Here is a 22,771-nt window from a genome sequence, read left to right as displayed (position 1 = left end):
TGTGCCACAGGGATTTCCAGGAATGAGGCGCTGGTTTTGGTCAATGTTTGGAAACTGCCGTCTGCCATTTTTAATTCAAGATGGCACGCTGAAATGCTCCCAACTGCGCTGGTTATATAATTTAGAATAATGATTTATTATTTATACCCCGCCCATCTGGCTGGGTTTCCCCAGCCAGTCTGGGCGGCTCCCAACCAAATATTAAAAACACAATACAGCATTAAACAGTAAAAACTTCCCTAAACTTACCTCTGGAGATATCATCGCCCAATTTCATATGGCAGTTCCTAAGATGGAAGAATGGATTTTGGTTTATGTTTGGATTCTGTTAGATGTTATTTTTGACCAAAGTGTTTCAAACTGCCCTGACTTGGGCACCTCTCAAGATATCAGGGCCCAATTTTGTGTGGTTGTTCCTGAGACCAAGAAAGAGATTTTGGTCTATATTTGGATACTATTGCATTCCAGTTTGAATCCAGATAGTAGACTGCAGTCATTTTAATCATATTTGGAAGAAATACCTAATACGGTTGTGCACTGGACTTGACTAAACTACAAATCTCGAAAAGAATTGGGCTAATTTGGACAGAACTGGGTTTCAACTAAGTCAGGTTAAGGCAGCCCTGGTTCACCCAAGCTTGGGCCTCCTGGAGCTAACCGAGGCTCGCTGGCAGAGGAACAGGGGAGCAGGTGGCGCACCATGCCCACGGGATGCACGCCAGCCATGCTCCCGCCTGCTCTCTGCCCCCCCCCCCCCGGCACAGCTTGAAGCTCTACCCCTACCGAGGCTATAAGGGTTGAGATCTTGGGTTGGAAGAATGAGAGGCAAGCAACAACTGCAAAGTGTTGTTGTTGTAGTTGTTGTTTAGTCGTTTAGTCGTATCCGACTCTTTGTGACCCCATGGACCAGAGCACGCCAGGCACTCCTGTCTTCCAATGCCTCAAACTCATGCTGGTAGCTTCGAGAACACTGTTCAACCATCTCGTCCGCTGTCGTCCCCTTCTCCTTGTGCCCTCCATCTTTCCCAACATCAGGGTCTTTTCCAAGGAGTCTTCTCTTCTCATGAGGTCATCTTGAATCCAAATTCTGTCATTGGCTACCCCTCCTGGTTTGGTGCCATCTCCAGATTTGATGAGCATCCCCTCAATTCCTTCGTCCAAGCCGTTTATAAAGACATTGAACTAAAGGTGAACTGAACTGAATCTCTCCCCCTCCCCCATTGCTACCTACACATGCTTTGGATGAACGATATTGTGATCTGCAAAAGTGAAAAACAGAGAGGTGGAAGCTTGGCTTTCTCCTGTGACTTCAGCTGAGCTGCAAACAGCTCTGGCTTTTTACAGTGTGGAGATAAGCAGCAGCAGCAGCTGCTAATGTTTGCAGATCACGCTTCTGCGACAGTTACAAGAGGACCCCTTGTAAAACAGTTGGTGAGCCTCATAGGTCGTGGGATGAACGGGGAGGCAATAAAAAACTCACGCCCTTTTGTAACAGGATTGCCTCTTGGAGGCTTTAAAAGCAAGCAGGAAATAGCACTGCTCCCACCTGCAACTGGTATTCAGGGGCATAGCCATGCAGCAGTGGGTATGCCTGCGCTGACCAGGATGGGCACGCTCCCGAGGGGGGCGTGGCATGGAGACTGCCCTCCCAGGCGTGGGATAGCCACTCGGATGCCCAGAGTGGTATGTGCCCTGCAGCCGGGGCGGAGTAAGCCTCCCATAGGGGCAGAGCAAGCCGCCCATGGCGAACATTTGGTGTGCCGCCTGCCAGCGACACCCAAGCCTCTCCCAAGCTGTCAAAATGAAGGAGGCACAGGTCCTCCCCTTACCCCGAAGGCTCAGGGTAGGCTTGGGAGTCATGGGCGGGCGGTGCACTGAATATCACCCCCTCAGTGAGGGCACCCAGGGCAGTCCGGAAATGAGATGAAACCTACTTAATGTAGGCACAGCAGTCCAGGTTGTGCCATTAAATTAAGCCTGCCTTTACAACCATTTTCCCCTCCCTGTACCGTTCATAACATCAGAATCAGAAAGTATATCCGTACTTCAAAGTGTCTGACCTGTTTGTTCTAATCTGCAGTAAAATGAAACCTATGCATATATAGAATTCTGGCAATCCAAATGGTATCTTTATTTCTCAAGCATATTACAGATGGAGGCAGTATGTGAAGGTGGGACTTGATTTTCCAGATTCTCTTCCAGGGAACCAAAATGCAAATCTCTCTTTACAGCCTCAGCAATACCCCAAATACATTTTGAGGCAACGCAGAAGGTTTCTCATCAAAACGTTCTTCTGTTTCCATCTCTAGCAGTATTCAGTACTGTTTTTTCTATGCTCCTGCAGCCATCATAGTGCATGGCCATCGTGACTAGCAGCCACTGACACCTTCATGTCAAATGGCAAGGATGATAAAAGACGCTTTTTATCCAGTCTGGTTTGATTTCATAAAATATATAAATAGGGGAGCAAAGGGAGAGCCAGTGTGGCATAGTGGTTAGAGTGTCGGACCAGGAGCTAGGTGACCAGGGATCGAATCCCCACTCAGCCACAAAGCATTTCCCCTCCTCCTCTGTGTTTGTTGCCACCAGGGCTGTTTCTACAGTTTGGCTTCAGAGAATACCTCCCCTGTCCAGCTTGCTATCTTCTGTCGCCAGAACTGACGTAGTTAATCGTAGAATCATAATGGATTAATGTAATTAGTTATGTAATCAATTTCAATGGAAAAGAACATCTAAAACAACGCACGAAACAATGTAATTACTTAAGTAACCACTGCAAACCTAGAAAACGATGATAGCGAGTATTGCTTGTCTTCTCTCGCAAAATTTCCATTCCTGATCTCCAGCGAGCAGTCAGATTGCATCAACATTTGCTGCTGTTTCCATCTCTGAGTGAATTCTCTGACATCCCTAGTCCTGTTCCAGATTCCTTCTCCCTCGCACTTTTCAAAAAGCATCCACACAGTTGCTAACTCTGCAAAAAGAGTCTCATCTAGGCTTGCCCTTTGGTAGGTCGCAGAGTGCAATGTGGCTTAATCAAGAAGCCTAGCTAAGTGGGCCTTTATAAGTCAAAGTAAAAATAATAATAAAGGGTCAGAGTGAAGTAACATGGTGCTTAAATCACCTTCATTTCAATGTAACTTCCTCATCAATGTCAGCAGCCGTTTTATTGATATCCTGTGTGACTCTCACAGCAGGCTGAACTTCACATGTTGGTAGGTTTTTGTACTTACTTATCTCTATGTTGTAAAAAGTTTCACCCTTTATATTGCAGATGACTCACACATTTATGTCAAATATTTGCTAGATGTACAGTACATTTAGCAGTTGCATATATTTTATCTCTTTTTCACTACTGTTGATTTTTAATCATCTTTTGAACGTTTTCTTTAAAATACTTGTGCTAACTGGCTTTTTAATTGATCATTTTAATGTTTTATCCTTTTGTAAACTGCTTAGAGGTTTTTTTTGTTACAACCAAGCAGTATATAGATATCGTTACACAAGAAATAAATAAATAAAATACCAGATGTGCAACACTGCAGTCAGAAGCAAAGATAATAAAAAATTATCATGCTATCAGATTCCCTTGCAAACCTTAGAACAAAGCATATCTCATAATGGCTGATGAGGGTGGTTTATTTCTCCAACATTCCATAAATGTCTATCAGTTCTGCACAAAGCTGCCATATATGTTTGTCTTCATTATCTGCCTTCTTTCTCTACTTGATGTAAAAATTGGGGTTTGGCTTTTGCTGCTCAACTCCTCATGGGACTCTGAGTTCCCTAAGTCCATGATCAGTCAGAGAAGAATGGATGGAGGCAGGAGCCAGTGGGAAGCAAGGCAGATATTTACAGTGGTGCCCCACAAGACGAATGCCGTGCAAGACGAAAAACTCGCTAGACAAAAGGGTTTTTCGGTTTTGCGTTGCTTCGCTAGACGAATTTCCCTATGGGCTTGCTTCACAAGATGAAAACGTCTTGCACTTTTTTTAAAAAGCCGCTTGAAGAGGCACAGTTGCGACGGACTGTGCTTCGCAAGACGAAAAATATCGCAAGATGAAAAGACTCGCGGAATGAATTATTTTCGTCTTGCGAGGCACCACTGTATTTTTCTGTTGCAACAGAGTTCCCTTCCCCTCCTTCCAAGGAGGGAGAGTCCCTGAACAAAAGTGTGCAGGAACCTTTGACTTTTGACATTGCCCAACCCCCTTAGCTAAAGGTCACCCCAAAATCACCATGCATACATTATAGGAGGCAGTCTACAGCAGAAATCCTGTCTGCCAGAATACATGATAATGGTCCCTGATTGCATTACCTGGGCACAGGACCAGATTTAGGTTTGATGAGGCCCTAAGCTACTGAAGGTAATGGGGCCCTTTATATGTCCAGCTGTCCTTTGTCAACAACAAATTGTCACTGTTTTTTGTGTTGAAAACATACTATATGGTAATTTATGGACATAATAGGTATCTAAAGCCATTTGCACAAAACAAAATCTGTATTTTATCAAAGTAATTGTTGAACTGAAATACAATTAAGAAGTATATTAACAGTGAAATAATTATTAAGCTCTAACTGTATGCAGGTCTTATTTTATTTGTTTTTTATCTTATATTTTGGAAATGTACAGCTAGGTTGTTTTTTCTTTAGGTTTTTTTTGGGGGGGCAAGAGAGTGGAGCCCTAAGCTATAGCTTGTTTAGCTTATACGTAAATCCGGCACTGCCTGGGCAGTCTGGCCATTCTTTTGTGATGGTTAATACTTTACTACCTGAATCCAGGTCACAGTCTCACCCTATTCATACACAAATATGCCCTCAAAACAGGATTTGTAAGCAAAAAGACAATGGGAAGCTTTTCCCCAATTGCCTCCCTTACTGCAGAGGAATATTTGAGGTCATTGGGAGAGTCAAAATGGCTTCAGGATTGCTCTCCTGTACTATTTCAGACACATTTAGATATGTGAGCATTTATGAATATTTATTCTGTGTTTGAGACCTTAGAATTCTTATAAATCGTGACCTCCCTAAAAGAGGGCACGTGTTGCGGCGAGACCTGGAGACCAAACTCCTGTGTTGTGGGTGGGTAAGATTGGATAGCCGCAACACCCAATTGGTAGGTCCCTCGATGTTGGGTTCAACCTGACCAATGGGGCACAGTCTAAATGGATCGAGGGACCTATATATACCCATGCACGTGACCCAGAGCTTCCTTTTTTGGCTCGTGCATTCGGAACAGCTAAACAGCATGTCCTTTGTGCAACCGAGAGAGAGAGACTTACCCTCGATGGATTGTCTTGGTGATATCTTTCCGTTATCTTTCTTTCTTTACCTTTCTTTTATTTATTTTGTTCTTTATTGTTTTCCCCATTTTAAGTTCCCCTTCCTTCCCCTTCCCTCTTGCTAGCGGGGCTTGCCCCACAAGGCTTCAGCCTCTGAGCGCTCCTTGTTGCGGAGCCGGCCGCTACACTCACCTTCTGTAATCAATAAAGCTGTGGCCTAAATTCTGCCAAAAACCAAAACAAAAATTTGAGTCAAGTGTGACTTTATTTAGTGGGGAGGTCTCTGGGTCTGAACACGCAACAGTTGCATTCACACTTTGTGTATCATTAAAGCATCATGGATATGTACTATAACTGAAGTCTGTGAAATGGGCTTAAAACTTTTGTAGAACTAATGACTGCATCTCCGGACTGTTTCAGCATAAAATACCAGAATTAGCCCAAACATGTATTTCCGCTGACTGAGTTTCCCAGACTTACATAACACCATTACTGTTGACTTTCTCTTTGATTCAGAAGCTTTATTTTATTCCGACGCCTGTATACCTTGGGTTCGGATAAGTTCCCTAAACAAATACTTTCAACGATTAAACCCTCAGCAGGTGGGGCTTTCCTCTTAAATCAGAATTACTGGATGACAAAGAAGAAGAGGAGGAGGAGGAAGAAGAAGAAGAAGGTACTAAAAATTGGACATATATCAAGAATAAAGAATAGCCAATGTGGTGCTATCCTGGTTTCAATTTCTGGAATCTCCAGATAAGACTGGGAGGGTCCTCTGAGAGATATTCTGCAGTCACTGCCAGTCAGTGCACACAATACTGGGGTAGATGGGTCAGTAGTCTGACTCTGTATAAGGCAGCTTATATGCATGGGTGCTAATTTAGAAACATACATCTCACCTCCTTAGGCTATTATACCTGAGAACTGAAGTTAAGGCTGTACAGCCCTTCAAACAGTGCAAAGAGTCCCCTGCCTTTCTGGGCTCAGGAGCGCATCTGGAACTCTTAAGTGGCTGTTGCCATCATGACAAAATGCCCATCTCACAGACACGAAACTGGCAGTGCTCAGAATCCCTCTCCCAAAACAACAGGTGAAACACCTACATGCAAGCAAAAACAAATGAAACACAGAGCAGAAAAAGCAGAGAACAGCCCCCAAAAGCAGGCAATCCTGCAAAAAACCCCTCTAAAAGTAAAAATAAAAAATAAAAAAACAACTCGATTTTTTTTTTAAAAAAACCAACAACTTAAAAAAAATGGAGAGCAGGGAAACCTTGATGTGTGTCTGAGGGTGTCCACAGATTCTGTCCACAAGTGATACAGAATTTGAGAATATCTTCAAATTGAGAGAGGTCCTATGTAAAATAGGACTCATGACTACCCCTTAATCCAACTAGAGTTTTTGAAAAAAAATAAGCCCAAACCGTTGCAAACAAGTAGCCTGAAATGCCATCCCCCCAAAAGGCAACAAAATTCTTTTGCGTAAATGAAAAACAAACAACAGAGTTATCGAACACTTAAAATGTGAAGGGCATCATATCTAGATTTTCCAGGAACCGAGAATGGGAACTTTGACAAACAGGAAATCCTTGAAATTGGAAATGGCAGCAGTGTATTGAGGAGATATCAGTCTTTACATTAGATATAAACAAGGATTCCCCCTGTCAGATGACCATGGCCAGTGAGAGAACTTTAATTCACATATATATGCACACACATCTCGCAATCTGCTAGTATTGGTCAAGGCTGTACAAAAATAAACTGCTACAGATTATTCAAAGTCTTGAAGCAATTGAGGATTTTCCTGCAGCTTGGCATTGGACTGGCTAAGTAACAGATCCTAAAGAACAACACAGTAAAATAGTGAGAACAATGTATTAGACCCCATCAACAAAATGGTAAGGAAAAGAGTGGTTAAATTTATGGAAAGAAATGCTAGATATTCTAATTGAGATTACCTTGAGTGATATGATACAAAATACTATGGTATAATGGATTAATGTGATAGCCTTCCATGGCCTCACAGTTATGCTTGATGCTCAGTTATATAGGTCAATTCTCTCTCGCTTTCTGCAGATTTTTGGAAAGAGCATGTGAAAAGACTTGTGCACATTTGGGATAAGTTTTTAATGGGAAATGGGGGAATCGCCCATGTACACTAGGCTAGGGCTTAAATATTTTTTCTTCTGTGTGGTTTTATTTTAATTCTGGACACTAGATGGCAATGTATTATTTTCTTTAAAAGCCATAGCTCTGGGATGTACAGGTTGAGACCAATGTGGGTCCAACAGTCAAGAAGGTGGCTTCTGCACATTCTGTAGAGGGAAGTTAGATTCAGATGGGGGTGGTCAACCTGGGAAGGTAGCCCATTTAGGGGAAGGAAAACTCTGATCCTAAACCTCTGCTACCTTATGGAAGAAGGAAAGGCTAAGGAATAAACTCTATACAATTCCAGAGTCCCTAAGACATTGGATGGCATATTGTACACCTCCTTCTGGCAACACCTGCAGCCAAGATGGTGCCAGGTGTATTCTGTATCCAGGGCAGCTGTCTACCAGCTCCATCTGGTACGCAGGCTGAGACCCTCCCTGCCCGCAGACTGTCTCGCCAGAGTGGTGCATGCTCTAGTTATCTCCCGCTTGGACTACTGCAATGCGCTCTACATGGGGCTACCTTTGAAGGTGACCTGGAAACTACAACTAATCCAGAATGCGGCAGTTAGACTGGTGACTGGGAATGGCCACCAAGACCATATAACATCGGTCTGAAAGACCTACATTGGCTCCCAGTACGTTTCCGAGCACAATTCAAAGTGTTGGTGTTGACCTTTAAAGACCTAAATGGCCTCGGCCCAGTATACCTGAAGGAGAGTCTCCACCCCCATTGTTCTGCCCAGACAATGAGGTCCAGTGCCAAGGGCCTTCTGGCAGTTCCCTCACTGTGAGAAGCAAAGCTACAGGGAACCAGGAAGAGGGCCTTCTCGGTAGTGGCACCCACCCTGTGGAATGCCCTCCCATCAGATGTCAAAGAGAAAAACAACTACCTGACATTTAGAAGACATACCTGTTCAGGGAAGTTTTTAATGTGTGACATTTTAATGTATTTTTAATCTTTGTTGGAAGCTGCCCAGAGTGGCTGGGGAAAGCCCAGCCAGATGGGCGGGGTACAAATAATAAATTATTATTATTATTATTATTATTATTATTATTATTATTATTATTATTATTATTATTATTTTATTATTGCTGCTCTTCTTTCCTTTGGACCACGTCAGCGAGGCCAAAAGGGATGGTGGTCTTGTCATCCGGGCAGCCCAGGACCACCATACGCACTGCCCAGGCTTTCACCCTGCAGAGGTCATTTTGGTACTGCTGACGCAGCAGTTTGACTTCACCCCCGGAGGCACACTCCATTGTCTCTCGAGACAGACGGATGCTGACATGATTCTCAAACTCTTTTTAAAAAATTGCTTAGAATATTTTCCCACCCCCATGTCATCAGATTCTGAAATTTCCAGGTCCCCCCCCCCAACTTAAGAGATTAATAAAACAAGCATATTTTAGAGATGAATGCACAGGGAAACATTTGGAAAGTGCTTATTTGATAAAAACTGCATGCAAAAATGCATATTTTACAGATGAGTGCATTGGAAATACATTGAAAGGTGTGCATTTCCCCTGCATTGCACTTTGGATTTTCGATTGCACTTTTAATAAATAGTGCATTATATATTTTTTTCTGTCCGTTGTCTCAATGCTATCAGTCAAATCTAGTTGTGTCCTCACTTCATTTCCCCCCCAAAGTTTATTGTTTTTCTTCTTAGAGGTTTAATGACAACCCATGAATAAAGAAAGAACAAACACAAACCCTCACTTAGGAACTATGATTTGGAGCAGAATATAGCCATGTTATCTAACACACCAAAGAAAAGAGTGGATGCAGCTTATCCAATGCAATAAAAGAAAACCAACACCCTATCAGAAATAATAATAATAATAATAATAATAATAATAATAATAATAATAATAATAATAATAAAATCATTCACTGTGTGGAGCCCCCTGTTGTCCATCTTTTTCATACGTGTAATAAAACAGTACAGTTGCACTGTAAATTGATCTGTGCCTTTTTTTTTTTTTCTCCCCTTGCTATTTTTAACTTGTGTCTTAAGTTTTTCATGTAAAGCAACCTGCCACACTTTTGGGAACCTTGCCATAAGAGTCGCCCCTTCCAAAACCTTAAAGCCTTTGTTCTCTGAAGCTTCTCCTGTTGACTGATTGCATTCCTCAGATACTCCGGGGATTAATATTTAGGTTTCCTTCTGTTCCTCTTTCCCCCTCCCTCTGCATTCCCACATGCAAGCGCTACCTAAGTTGCAGCCCAAGACCTCTGTCATCGTACCTTGGAAGAATGGCAGATGAAGGTGATTGACTACATGGGACTGGCAGAAATGACTGGCAGAATCCGAGACGGCGGAAGAAGATTGGAAGAAATTTAAGAACTATCTTAAGAAATATTGCAAAATCAATGTGTGTTAGAATGAGGCGGCTTTAAAAATCAAATGGAGTACAGCTGTAAATATTAAGTTAAAAGAAAAGAAAGGTTGACAACTAGATAAAATTAAGGGTGAGGATTTGCTGAACTAAATATTTAAAATGGGAATGCAGAAAGGGGAGGTATGAGGAGGTCGGTGAAGTAAGTTTTAAGAAAATAAGGTTTTGAAATTATACTTGTTCTTTTTTGTGTGTTTGTGTGTATTGTTTTGTTTGATATAATTTGTAAAACTTCAATAAATATCTTTTTTTTAAAAAAAAAAAAACCTCTGTCATCGTGGCAGTCTGTTGTCCTCAAGCTCATCAGCATGGCTCTCTTTCTGCTCAGCTCCTCACTGACAGTCTCTGCGATCTGTACCAATCACTGGGTCACGAGACCCATCTTGTTGGGCCCTTCCAACGAAAGCCTGTGGGATGTCTGTGCACTGTGGGGATGCAGATTCCTGCCCCGAGGATGGGGTAAGTGGCTCCTTTTGTGGTCAGCAATCCAAACACCCGGTGCAATGCCTCTCTTTGCTAGGATTGCCAAATGTTTTTTTTAATTGCCAGCTTCTGCTCTTCTGTCTTAAACAGCAGCATGGTCTACAGTCATAAGAAATGTTGTTAAAAATGTATTACTAATTCCTACTCTTTCAAAGGCACAGGAGTTGGCCTGGTCAGTTTCTTCCTTGCCAGTTGACAACCTTACTCTCTGGCTCTATTGTTCCTCATGAATCGGTGCCTAGCATCTACCGTATTTTCCTATGTATAAGACAACACCTATTTTTTGAACCAAAAAATTGAAAAATCAACCAATCGCTCAATCTTTCAGTCAAAAAGATTTCCAGCTTTGTACTGCTGGAAAACTCTTTAATGAAATTAAGGAAGGGGAACAGATTCCATTGTCCTGGAAAGAAACCACATCTGAAAGGTGGTACTCTTTCTCTCTCTCCCAGTGCTTGCCTCAGATCTTCTTTCATAGCTGTCAACGTTTCCCTTTTTAAAAAGGGAAATTCCCTTATTCCAAATAGGATTCCTCGCAAGTAAAGGGAAAAGTTGACAGCTATGGTCTTCTTTCCCGGCCACCCCAAGCAAGTGAACGAGCAGGGGGGGGAAGCGACCAACAGACCGACTGAGCATCCCCCTTGGTCTCTGCCTCAACATCAAGTGTGTGGAGCTTTTTTGGGGGGTGGGGGTGGGGGAGATTGAATCACCAGCTACGGGAAGGTAACTAGAGTGTTGTTGTTGTTTTGCAACCCCAAGCATTGAACACCTGTGTATAAGATGACCCCCAATTTTGGACGGAAAAAATTAAGTGAAAAACATCATCTTAGACACGGAAAAATACACTAATCCTCCAGCCACTGACCCCACCTGTGCTATTCCTGAGTCTGCTCCAGGAACCTAGCTGGCACCTGAGATTTCAGCTCCTGAAAAAGGTGGTGAGATCTGGCACTACCTCTCCTTCTTCTTCCTCCTCCTCCTCTCCCCCTGCTGCCATTCTTACTGCTGCCACCCTACTTTATGGGAGTTGGAACTTAAGAGGTTGAGTTGTTCCCATGATGCCTCAGCATTCTGACGTCAGCTTTGGAAGCTGGGAGGAGATTTGGGAGGAGTCTGTTTGTTCCTCTCGGTCGTTGAGAGAGAAAGACGCAGTTCGTAATGGCTGCGAGGAGTCCTGGAATTTTCTGAGAAAATGATGCAATAAAGAGCTGTAAATGGACATTACTGTGCCCTGTGTGTTTATCAGAAACTAAGTGACAGTTTGCTGCTGCGTTTTACTCTGCTGGGCGTGACGGAGAAGAAGCGGATTGCATCGCTGAGAGGGAAGCGTGCCAGACCGCTGTAAAGAGCTAATTGGATTATAAATCAATTAGCACGTCAAGGACTGACCGATATATCTACATACTTCTCCCATTGTCACTTGCCTACTTTTGGTCCCTTTCGCTGCTGTTAGCGTCATCAGTGTTGGCTTCCTCTCCACCTCAGCCTTGCCTCTTTCCAAAGAAGGGCCACAGGAGACCTTCTACAAAAGGAATAATCCCTGGCTGAATGAGGTGCCCAGGAGAGTGCCTGTACTGGCTCTGCTTTCCTACAACTGCGATAACTTTGACTTAAAGGGACCCCTGACCATTAGGTCCAGTCGTGGCCGACCCTGGAGTTGCAGCGCTCATCTCACTTTATTGGCCGAGGGAGCCAGCGTACAGCTCCTGGGTCATGTGGCCAGCATGACTAAGCCGCTTCTGGCAAACCAGAGCAGCGCACGGAAACGCCGTTTACCTTCCCGCCAGAGTGGTACCTATTTATCTACTTGCACTTTGACGTGCTTTCGAACTGCTAGGTTGGCAGGAGCAGGGACGGAGCAACGGGAGCTCACGCCATCTCGGGGATTCGAACCGCCAACCTTCTGATTGGCAAGCCCTAGGCTCTGTGGTTTAACCCACAGCGCCACCCATGTCCCTTAACTTTGACTTAAACTCGGCTAAAAATATAAATTACCTTAAAGGATATAGATCACCTGCCACAGTTAAGTACAAGCAGTGCAGGCACTTCCGAAGCCAACTTGCCCTGAATGCTTTGCTCTGAGAAAGGACCCTCCCTTGGACATTTCACAAGGTGTGGCGGGGTGTGTGTAGAATGAGAGATGGCAGAAGAGGACCCCACTGCTGCCCCAAGGCAAGTGAGGAGCCCCCCCCCCGGGCCACCAATTTGCTTCCTCTCCAAGGCCCATTGGATTGAGACAATTGTCACATTCTGTCACATGTTTGGACTTGCCTTGTCTAGGTTCTTGGCTGATTTCTAATAAGACTGAAGCATGTCTGGAACTCACATATCGTCGCTTCAGTTATTGACTTTTAAGGAAAGTGATCTTCAGGTGATAGGGTTCTTCCAGCCCATTGTGATTCTGTCAATCTCCTCCCCCCCCCCTTCTGCAGTCTTCAACACCTTTGTTGTAGGATTCCTGGTGGTGGGGGCAATGTTCGGGTTCCTCTGTGCTGCAAATTTTATGCTCCTCTTCATCTGCACAAAAAGCAAATGGCTACACAAGTGTTTAAGGAAAAAATTCCTCACTCCAGGTATCTCAGACACAGCTTGCCTCCAAATTTTAGGGTGGTGTTATGTGTGCCGGCGTGGTTGCTCAAGAGCGAGCAGGCAAGACTCCCACTGGTCTTTTCAAGGCTTTATTATCTGTCCAAAACATTCATTGTGCAGAGCATCTCAATTCCATGTCTGCTCAGTCGCTAGCAGAATCTGGGAGTGGGCGGTCCTTAAACTTTCCCAGCATAGCAGTCTATTGACCCCCATCCTACGCCTCCTCCATCCTATGCCTTTCATTTTAACTATATTTTTTAAATCACAAAATTGTTTGCCACCCTAGGCTCCTTTGGGAGGAAGGGCAGGATGTGAACCAAATGAATGAATGAATGAATGAACCTTGGCTGGGTTGGAGCAGAAGGAGAGTCACACACACCACAACAAAGGGGCATTAATCCTTCTTCATATGCTTCTTCCTAGCACTCACTACGATGATCGCAATGTCTGTGTATACAGGGAAATATACTAGCGATGTTCCTCTAGAGTTCTGTGGCTGGTCCTTCTACTTTGCCTGGGCTAGCTTCCCACTATTCCTCAGTGCTGGTGAGGTCAAACCAAAGGGTGTGGATGCTTATGGATTTAGGATGGACTGTGTAGAGTTAGGACCTCTGTTGACTTTGGAGTTGTGGGTTAGAAATCTCCAACCCCTTGCAATTAAAAATGGACAGGTGGGTGGGGCCTTCACAGTACTTTCATGAATGGAGATCCACAAGCTTGAAGTCACCACCTACCAGCCAATGGGTGGTGACTGGAAACCTGATGTCTGCAAGGATGGGCTGTGCAATTGACTCCCCTGCGGTGAGGGGGTGACTTCACAGCCGGTGGAGGGGTGGTGGTTTCATACCTGCTTCCTGCAGGGACCGAGCCAGCCATTCTTCTACCTGTTCCACAACCGACCTCTCCTGCGATGCTATGTATGGGGAAGTAGGCAAGGTTTGGGGACAGTAGTCTCACAAACAAAGCTGGGACCCACACACAGTGAATGGACTAAGTTTAGATGGATGTATAAAGTTCAAATTGCAAACAAAAAGCTTGAGAAAGTTCCTTACTTTGACGTTTACCGAACATAATCAACAACCGCATTCCCTTTATATAATTTTGAGGTGCAAATGCTGTTGATTATGTAGCCAAAACTCACTTTTGGTGGTGGGGGGTAACTTTGACAGAAATATTAAAAATATTGAGGGGGGGAATTAAAGGGGCCTTCTTACCAGATGCTTGGAAGCTGTGGCTGGATGGTTTCGTGGGAGCTGATTGAAACTAAATCCTTCGAAGACAGAGGTCCTATGGCTGGGTCGGGATGGCATGGGGATGAGGGACCAACTCCCTTCTCTTGCGGGGGCCCAATTAGTGCCATTGCCTTCCGTTAAGAGTTTGGGTGTAATCCTTGATGCCTCCCTTTCCATAGAGGCGCAAGTGACAGCAACAGCCAAGGCGACATTTTTCCACCTTCGCCGCATCAAGCAGTTGGTCCCTTACCTTTCCTGCCCCGACCTGGCCACAGTGATCCATGCGACGGTCATCTCCAGGCTTGACTACTGTAATTCGCTCTACACGGGGCTGCCCTTGAAGCTGACCCAGAAACTCCAGAGAGTGCAGAATACTGCAGCGAGGCTCCTCACGGGGTCTCTGCCATGGGAGCATATTCACCCAGTGCTTTTCAAACTGCACTGGCTCCCAGTAGAGTACAGGGTCAGATTTAAGGTGCTGCTTTTGACCTTTAAAGCCCTTCACGGCCTAGGACTCTCGTACCTACAGGACTGCCTCTCCCAGTATGCCCCACGGAGAGCCTCAAGGTCCATAAATAGCAACACCCTAGTGGTCCCGGGCCCTAAGGAAGTTAGATTGGCTTCAACCAGAGTCAGGGCCTTTTCAACTCTGGCTCTGGCCTGGTGCAACGCTCTGCCTCATGAGACCAGGGCCCTGCAGGATCTGATTTCTTCCCACAGGGCCTGTAAGACAGAGTTGTTCCGCCTGGCCTTTGGCTTGGAGCCAATTTGATTTCCTCCCTCTCTTTCTTTTTTCCTTTCCTTCTCCTCCTACGATGAGGCTACATTTTAACATTTTAATGTTTCAATATTTTAATGTTGTATTTTAATTTTGTTTTTAAGTTGTAATCATTCAACTTGTTTTTATTATTGCTTGTAAGCCACTCTGAGCCCGGCCTTGGCTGGGGAGGGTGGGGTATAAATAAAAAATATTATTATTATTATTATTCTCAGTAGTGGCACCTTGCCCTGTGGAACACCCTCCCATCAGATGTTAAAGAGAGAAACAATTATACAGATTTCCATAGACATCTGAAGGCAGCCCTGTATCAGGACTTTTGTAATTTTCGATATTTTGCTGTGTTCTGTCATATTCTGTTAGAAGCCTCCCAGAGTGGCTGGGGCAACCAAGTCAGACGGGCTGGGTACATGTGATAAATTATTATTATTATTATTATTATTATTATTATTATTATTATTATTATTATGCCAGGGGCCTGGGGTTCTCCCAACTCTGGTGTAAATGCTTTCCTATGTTTGGGGACAGTGTCCAATCTCCCTTGGATTCTGCTTCTCTTTGTTCATTTGTCCTCTCTTTCTATCCCACAGGAATCATGACAGTGTTGTACCAGAAGTTTCAGGAAACTGAAGAACAAGAAGAGAGCCTTGCAGCAAACTCTGTTGGAAACTTAGCGTGAACGTCTTTGAACTCCGCAAGAGGGAATAAGGCAGAAAACCTGACCTCTTACAGCATGGACTACAAATACAGCATCTGCATCTGAATTTCCCTGGAGATTTGTGGCATTCCAAATTACTCGGTGCTGTTTCCAAGGTGGAATAAAGCCACTGGGAATCCTCTACCATTATATTTTGGAGAGTATGGTGTACGCACATTGAGTCCCTTTCGATTATTTGTGCCTTCCAGGACAGCTGCGCTACTAGCACACATGTTTGCGTTAATTAAAACACTGTGAAAAATAAACTGAATTATTTCATTTAAGGTCTTTCTACTCCACATTTTGCAGCAGAGCCTGATGATGGCTTGTAGTGTAAGCATTAAAAATATAATGTGTTTGCTTGTTTGTTTGTTTATCTGATCTAATATGCCCACCCTTTGCACAGGCCATAGGGTGGGGAGGGTTCACAATAAAATCAAGTTGATATATCCCATTTATATACAGAAATTACTTAAGGTACCTTTTAATGGAATAACAACATGAACAACAAAAGAGAAAAGGGGCGGTGGATTTCAGCTCCAAGGTTCCCTCTTCCCAGTGGACTCTGCAAATTGTAGCTCTGTCAGTGGAATAATACAGGTCTCCTAACTACTCTCAGAACCCTTAACAAAGCAGAGATACCAGAATTATCTGGAAGAAGCCCTGACTGTGTAAAGTGTTATGACACTGCTTTAAATGTACAACGGAGACTGGGCCTTTCTCTGGAGAAAGCCTTTTGCACTGCAACGGCTTCAGGATGGGCAGAAATGCAGTCAGGGAAGACATGCACAACAATATGTCAGAAGCAAAACCCTTTGGAGAAGAGCGTCGGGGCTTTAGTTTTCAGTGACATGTAGGGACGGGACAGTAATATGGTTTGGTTCACACTTTCCCTGATTCGCACCTTCCATCCAACTCCATCAGGCCTCCTTTCCATCAGGCTGCCCCAGTGGAAGAAGCAGAAAGCAGAGCTCCTTCCATCGGCTTTGCTGAAAGACCAGCTGCATCAGGTACCTCCTTACCCCTGAACTGTGCCAGCTGGGGATTATAAGAGCAGCTGTTTAGAAATTGGTACCTAAGTTTGACTTTTTCCTCTTCCCTCCCTGTTCCGTTCTCCTTGTGTGCCATGGCGTTTTTGGGTGGGAGGCTGGAGCTTAGACTGTAACTATCTTGTTTTAATCGATTGTACGTAAGCCACTCTGCGAGCCTTTTTGTGGGGTACATCTGTTCTAACAGATAAATAAATATATGTCACTGTCCTCTGAAATTCACGTGTCTCTGAATTTTGTGACGCTGTTTTCCAATCCCTTCCCCCACAGATGGGAATAACTCTCATGCTTATTCGTTCCATTTTCGAATCACTTCCTATCGGGCACCTGTAAGCCACTTACAGTATAATAAAGCCTACATAAAACAGTTAAATATGTAAATATGTATATAAATATGTTAAATATGTATATAAAAATAGTTTAAAACAACAGTGGCACGTACATCAATCAACACCCAGAAAGAAAGAAACAGAAATAAATGTCTCCTTTTCGAAAGCTTGCTGAAAGAGAAGTTTGCTGAAAGGGCAATGGAGAAGGTGTCTCTGATTCTGACATCATGCAGAATTTCACATTGCATACCCACTTCGCCATTTCTCCTTAGTCTGGTTAATGAAAAACTTGCACTTTGCACCAAGGTAATGGCTGCTTGTTCGCAAGGGGTGTGATCTATCTGTAATGATGCATTTGCATCGAAGAGCTTTTCTCCAGAGCTCAGCTCAGCTTCCAGAGACCTCCAGCAATGTGGCAGATCCTTCTCCTGCTCGGCAGTCTGGGCTGCTGCTTGCTTGGCTCCACAATGCTTATTGCTTCTGTGTGTACCACTAACTGGATTATTCAGCCCACTCTATTCGGCTATTACTACGAAGGGCTCTGGAACTTCTGTATAGCAGAGCAATGTATGAGCCTGAATCGAGATTGGGGTGAGTCTTTCTCTGGTGGCCAGTATGCTAAACTCTGGACGGATGTGGGTGGGGTGTTGTTACCAGATCAGGGCTGGCTCACTGAAGGTGCCCACCTTGGGTGCAGAAGCCAAGAGGTGGCAGCCACCTCACCCACCTGCCACGCTGCCGCCTCCATCCCTGTACCAGATACTGTTCCTGTGCTTTTGACAGCAGCTTAATCTACAGTGGTACCTCGCAAGACAAATGCCTCGCAAGACGAAAAATGCACAAGACGAAAGAATTTTCCGTTTTTTGAGTCGTTCCACAAGACGAATTTCCCTATGGGCTTGCTTTGCAAGACAAAACGTCTTGTGAGTTCTTGCGAGTTTGTTTCCTTTTTCTTAAAGCCGCTAAGCCGCTAAGCCGTTAATAGCCGCTAAGCCGCTAAGCCGCTAATAGCCGCTAAGCCGCTAATAGCCATGCTTCGCAAGACGGAAAAACCGCAAGACGAAGAGACTCGCGGAACGGATTAATTTCGTCTTGCGAGGCACCATTGTATATGCATCCAGAGTCCATAATGCTTATCTCTAGCCGGTGAAAAAGACATTGCTTGTTAACTCAGATGTGGCGAGCCTCTGGCCCTCCAGATGTTGTGGACTCTAGCCAGCATGGCCAACGATCAGGGATGATGAGAGTTGTGGCCCATCAACATCTGGAGAGCCATGGGTTCCCATCCCGTAGGGAAACCCAGCCAGATCTGTGGGGTATAAATAATAAATTATTATTTTGAATTATGGTGCTGGAGGAGACTCTTGAGGGTCCCATGGACTACAAGAAGATCAAACCTATCCATTCTGAAGGAAATCAGCCCCGAGTGCTCACTGGAAGGACAGATCCTGAAGCTGAGGCTCCAATACTTTGGCCACCTCATGAGAAGAGAAGACTCCCTGGGAAAGACCCTGATGTTGGGAAAGATTGAGGGCACAAGGAGAAGGGGACGACAGAGGACGAGATGGTTGGACAGTGTTCTCGAAACTACCAACATGAATCTGACGAAACTGCGGGAGGCAGTGGAAAACAGGACTGCCTGGTGTGCTCTGGTCCATTGAGTCCTGAAGAGTTGGACACGACTAAACAACTAAACAACAACAAAAGTTATAACAATACCAAATACATATCCATATACAGAGATTTCTCTACACAGGGGGTAATGGTAGAAGGCAATAATATCTGGTTTTCCAGTGTTACTAATTCACTGTTGCTTCTCTTTTGCAGCATACAAAGTGTTTGTTTTAGGATTCCTGAATGTGGGAACATTTTATGGATTCTTGTGCAACCTTCTTTCACCATTCTTGTGGGTGTGTGGAAAGAAGGAGCAGATACGAAGAGCTACCTTCAACTCAACTTTCCTGTCAGATATTGCAGATACAGAACACCCCCCTCTCCAACTACTCCAATTCCTTTAATATAGCCACGGGTCTTTAAGTATCAAGAATATGATACTTAAGAGCCACTAATCTCAAACCAGATCCATAAAATTGTTCCTGTTTTGCCCTGCACTGGAGGGCAGGACCCAAACCAATAGCTTCAAGTTACAAGAAAGGAGATTCTAGCTAAACACCAGGAAGAACTTTCTGACAGTAAGAGTGAATGAATGAATTTACTTTATTACGGTCATAGACCAGCATAAGCAAAACATCTAAATAAATAGCATAACAGTATGAATCTAAGCAAATAATTATTAAATAAATGGGAGCAAGAACCATACATAGATTTAAACATATACATAGAATACTTAATTAAGCATAGATAATGAGTGAGTAAAAACTGATAAGAAAAATTAAAAGATCAGTCAACACAGCTATATGGGGTGGGCTTCAGAAGAACAATATGGTCCTTCAGTTTAGGACTGAGTTGTAGCATAGACCATTCTTCGTCAGATATCTATCATGGCAATCTGGAAACAGTGGCTCATGTTCTCCTGTCCTGTCCCCTTTATAAAGATCTGAGGAATGAGATCATCTTACTTACCATCCCAGGCCGCCCATCTGCGGCCACATTGTTCTTTCTTTCATCAGATCAAAATGATCAGACAACAGCAAAGGTTGCTAGGTTTATCGAGGGTGCAATGAGATTAAGGACTACTATCTGAACGATAATATTGGGCATTTGGTTGCCCTTTTTACCCATTGCTGTCTTTTTAATTGTATATATTGCTTGTTTTATGTTGCTATGGCCGTTGGCTAATGCGAATAAAGTTTATCTATCATGGCAGCACAAAATCTGGTGACTAAATATGTGTGTGATGGCCTGGGATTTGGACGCAGACACGGAATCTGAGGAATCCCAGCCTGCACAGGAGTCCCCGCCTCCAGAACCAGCTGAGCCGGGGCTGGGGCCTGAGCCTGAAGGGTCCTCACCTGTGCTGGATCCTCAGGTGCAGGCACCAGCTGAGTCTGCTCTGGCCCCTGAGGTGATGGAGGGCTCATTGCCTGCAGGTGCCCCACTCTCAGCCCCGTCAGGGGAAGAGGAGGTTGCCTCTGGGTCTGGTAACCCTCCAGCCTCTCCTGAGCTACAGAGGCTCAGGGCAAAGAGGCAGAGGGAACTACGTTCCCACTGGAGGAGTGCTCGCCTCCAGGCCAGGAGAGGCGAGTCACCTGAGGACCGGGGCCGCCCTATGCCTCGGGGCAGATAAAAGGCAGTCAGCCCAGTCCCAGGTTGCGGGAGCAACGTGGTCGCTAGTCTGTTCCTGCCTGCACCCTGTCCTGCTCTTCTGCCAGAGTTCCTGACTCCACCTGACTCCCTGCCTTGGACCCTGCTTCAGCTTTGATGGACAGCCTCCATACCACACCACTGACTTCGGACTGGACTCGGACCTCGCCTCTTGGTAGCCCCCAGGACCAGCACAATGTGACTTCTAGGGTCTTGTCCTGTAGTAATAGGGAGATGTTGTGCTGTTCTGAACGCCCAGGGAATTTATATAAGATGGGTTGGATAAACCTAGTTTGAATGTCTATATAATACTGGCAATGAAGAAGGGCATGCTCCGTTGTCTCCTGCTGCCCAGAGCCACATGGACATTTCCTCTCCTCATAAGTTATCTTCCTATAGTGGCCTTCCTGAATTGCTGAAGGGAGAGCCTGACAATGGGCCAAAGTGAAAGCCCTTCATTGTTTTGGTATTTCAAGATTGGCTATGTTTTGCATTTGGGAAGTCAAGTATCTTCTAGTTTCACTAATTAAAATTTGGGGGGGGGACAGTAACAGGTGTTCGACAGTGGAACAGACTCCCTTGGGAAGTTGTGGACTCTTATTTCCTGGAGGATTTTAAGCAGAGGTTGGATGGCTTTAGCTGAGATTCCTGCATTGCAGGAGTTTGGACTAAATGGCTCTCGGGCTCCTTTCCAACTCGACAATTCTACGACGAGCCCACCAGGCTCAGTATAGCTCAGTTACACTGTTAAAAACAAATTGATCAAAAGACCCAAGTGAATAACATCAACAGCCATAAGAATACCTTCTAAGCTAGAACCACAGATCAAAATGCACATCGACATGCCTGGGGAGGCTTCCTTAAGCAGAAAAGTTTTTAGGAGTCTGCTAAATATTTCTACCCAGCTTTTCAGGTGAGATTGGCTCAACAGGGTGAGGTAGATAACAGTGCATCTGACTGCTGGCTCTGGAAAGAGTCACCATTGACATGCTTCCGTTTGCTCATTCCTAGTGGTTACTACATTGATTGGAATGAGTGTGTACACAGGGAAATACACTCGGAGTAAACCTCTGGAATACCGTGGGTGGTCTTTCATCTTGGCCTGGTGTAGCTTCTCCCTCTACCTTGTTGCTGGTGAGTGCGACTAGCAGAAATATCCAGGAGACTGAGGTTTGCTTCCATTCTGATAACAAGAGTTCCTCCCCCCATCATTGCATCTGCTATTGTTTCCTGGGATGCTCAATCACTATATCCTGGGGGAATCAACATAGAGGCCTCCATAGGTTGTGGACTTCAACTCCCATCATCCCTGATGGTCTGGCATGATGCCTGGGTCTGATGGGAGTTGTAGTCCAAATCCTCTGGGTGGCACTACAACAGCTACTTCAGCTATAAACAAACTTGGTTCTCTTATTTGCTTGTTATGTGGAGTCATGGAAAAGGCAGCACAGGGAAAGATAGAAACAGATTATGGTGGTAAGCATATCACTTGACATCAACTGGGCTTACTTTGGAGTAAATATGCTGTGGATGAGGCTGCCGATTTCTTTTCTGTTAGAAGAATGGAAGAGAGATCAGCGGTGAAACACCTGCTGTGTAGTATGCAAAATGTCCCAGATTCAATAGCCCCCAATAGCTGCTTATGTTGGGGGAGGGAAGAGAGAGAGTCTGCACTTCCAAAAAAGGAATAAAATATGGCCCAGATTTGTATAAAAATTGCATGTGTGAACATATGGCAAGGGAGGTGGAAGGTATGGTAAAAAGGAGTGTAAGAAATCTAATAAATAATAATAAATGCTTTCATTTTTAAAGTAATTTTAATTGGTTTTCATAAATGTGCAACAAAATGTAGCTAGATAACTAAGCATAACATAATCTCGCCAGTGACCAGTTTTCATGTCTTTATAATATTTGTTCCTCTTTTAGCTTTCCTTCGGGTTTCTCCCTTGTTGTTCGGTCAGGGTCATGCGGATACCTCCATCTTCCAGAAGTCATCTCCTCCAACTGAAGTATCAGCAATTACCAACGGTCACGACAACAAGATTTGTAGTAATGAGGCTGATGAAATATCTTCCACGTAGACCCTTTTGGTTCATATATAAAATAAGTGGCCACCAGATGGAATAAAAGGATTCATATTCCTATTTTCCTTTCAGCACTATGACATTATCGGTAATTTTCTAAGCTATAGCCAGCTTCCATACATTTCTATACCACAGGTCTACTCCCAAATCCTGTAGATTTCAACACGTTTTGGCAATGGATAGTCTTGCTGCAACAGGCAAAATTTCAGGAGTTCTCTTCTTTTAATGGACTTATTGGACCTTCAGAAATTGACAATGAACACAACTGTGGGGTAAATCGATTTCTTCTCATGAAATATGAGAAAATTCTGAGTATATTCCCCCCCCTCAAAAAAATTGTATTTTGATGTCAGGGACTGGGTAGAGGAGGAATGGTGGAGACCGCCTCCCCAGCCTGACCCTTCCAGAGAAGAAGACCGTTCAGAATTACAA

General features: G+C 44.3%; 1 protein-coding gene and 2 long non-coding RNA genes across 3 annotated transcripts; 2 read left to right on the top strand and 1 right to left on the bottom strand.

Annotated features, from left to right (window-relative positions):
• Window positions 1-11,003: 11,003 nt before the first annotated feature.
• On the bottom strand, window positions 11,004-11,903 carry LOC309535952. Its single transcript, XR_014221451.1, has 2 exons — window positions 11,719-11,903; window positions 11,004-11,330 (listed from the first exon to the last, which is right to left on the bottom strand). It is a non-coding gene; the product is annotated as an uncharacterized lncRNA (long non-coding RNA).
• Window positions 11,904-12,430: 527 nt separating this feature from the next.
• Window positions 12,431-16,813, top strand: LOC309535951. Its single transcript, XR_014221450.1, has 3 exons — window positions 12,431-12,489; window positions 13,330-13,452; window positions 15,507-16,813. It is a non-coding gene; the product is annotated as an uncharacterized lncRNA (long non-coding RNA).
• Window positions 16,814-17,310: 497 nt separating this feature from the next.
• On the top strand, window positions 17,311-22,771 carry LOC309538125 (lens fiber membrane intrinsic protein-like). Its single transcript, XM_082233374.1, has 4 exons — window positions 17,311-17,582; window positions 18,819-18,959; window positions 21,267-21,389; window positions 22,182-22,771. Exons 1-4 carry the CDS (start codon window positions 17,402-17,404, stop codon window positions 22,334-22,336), a joined length of 600 nt encoding a protein of 199 aa, XP_082089500.1. The 5' UTR covers window positions 17,311-17,401; the 3' UTR covers window positions 22,337-22,771.

Source organism: Podarcis vaucheri (genome assembly GCF_965113315.1).
Source record: "Podarcis vaucheri genome assembly, chromosome: 7".
Taxonomy (NCBI): domain Eukaryota; kingdom Metazoa; phylum Chordata; class Lepidosauria; order Squamata; family Lacertidae; genus Podarcis; species Podarcis vaucheri.
This window is presented reverse-complemented; position numbering and strand designations above follow the sequence as displayed.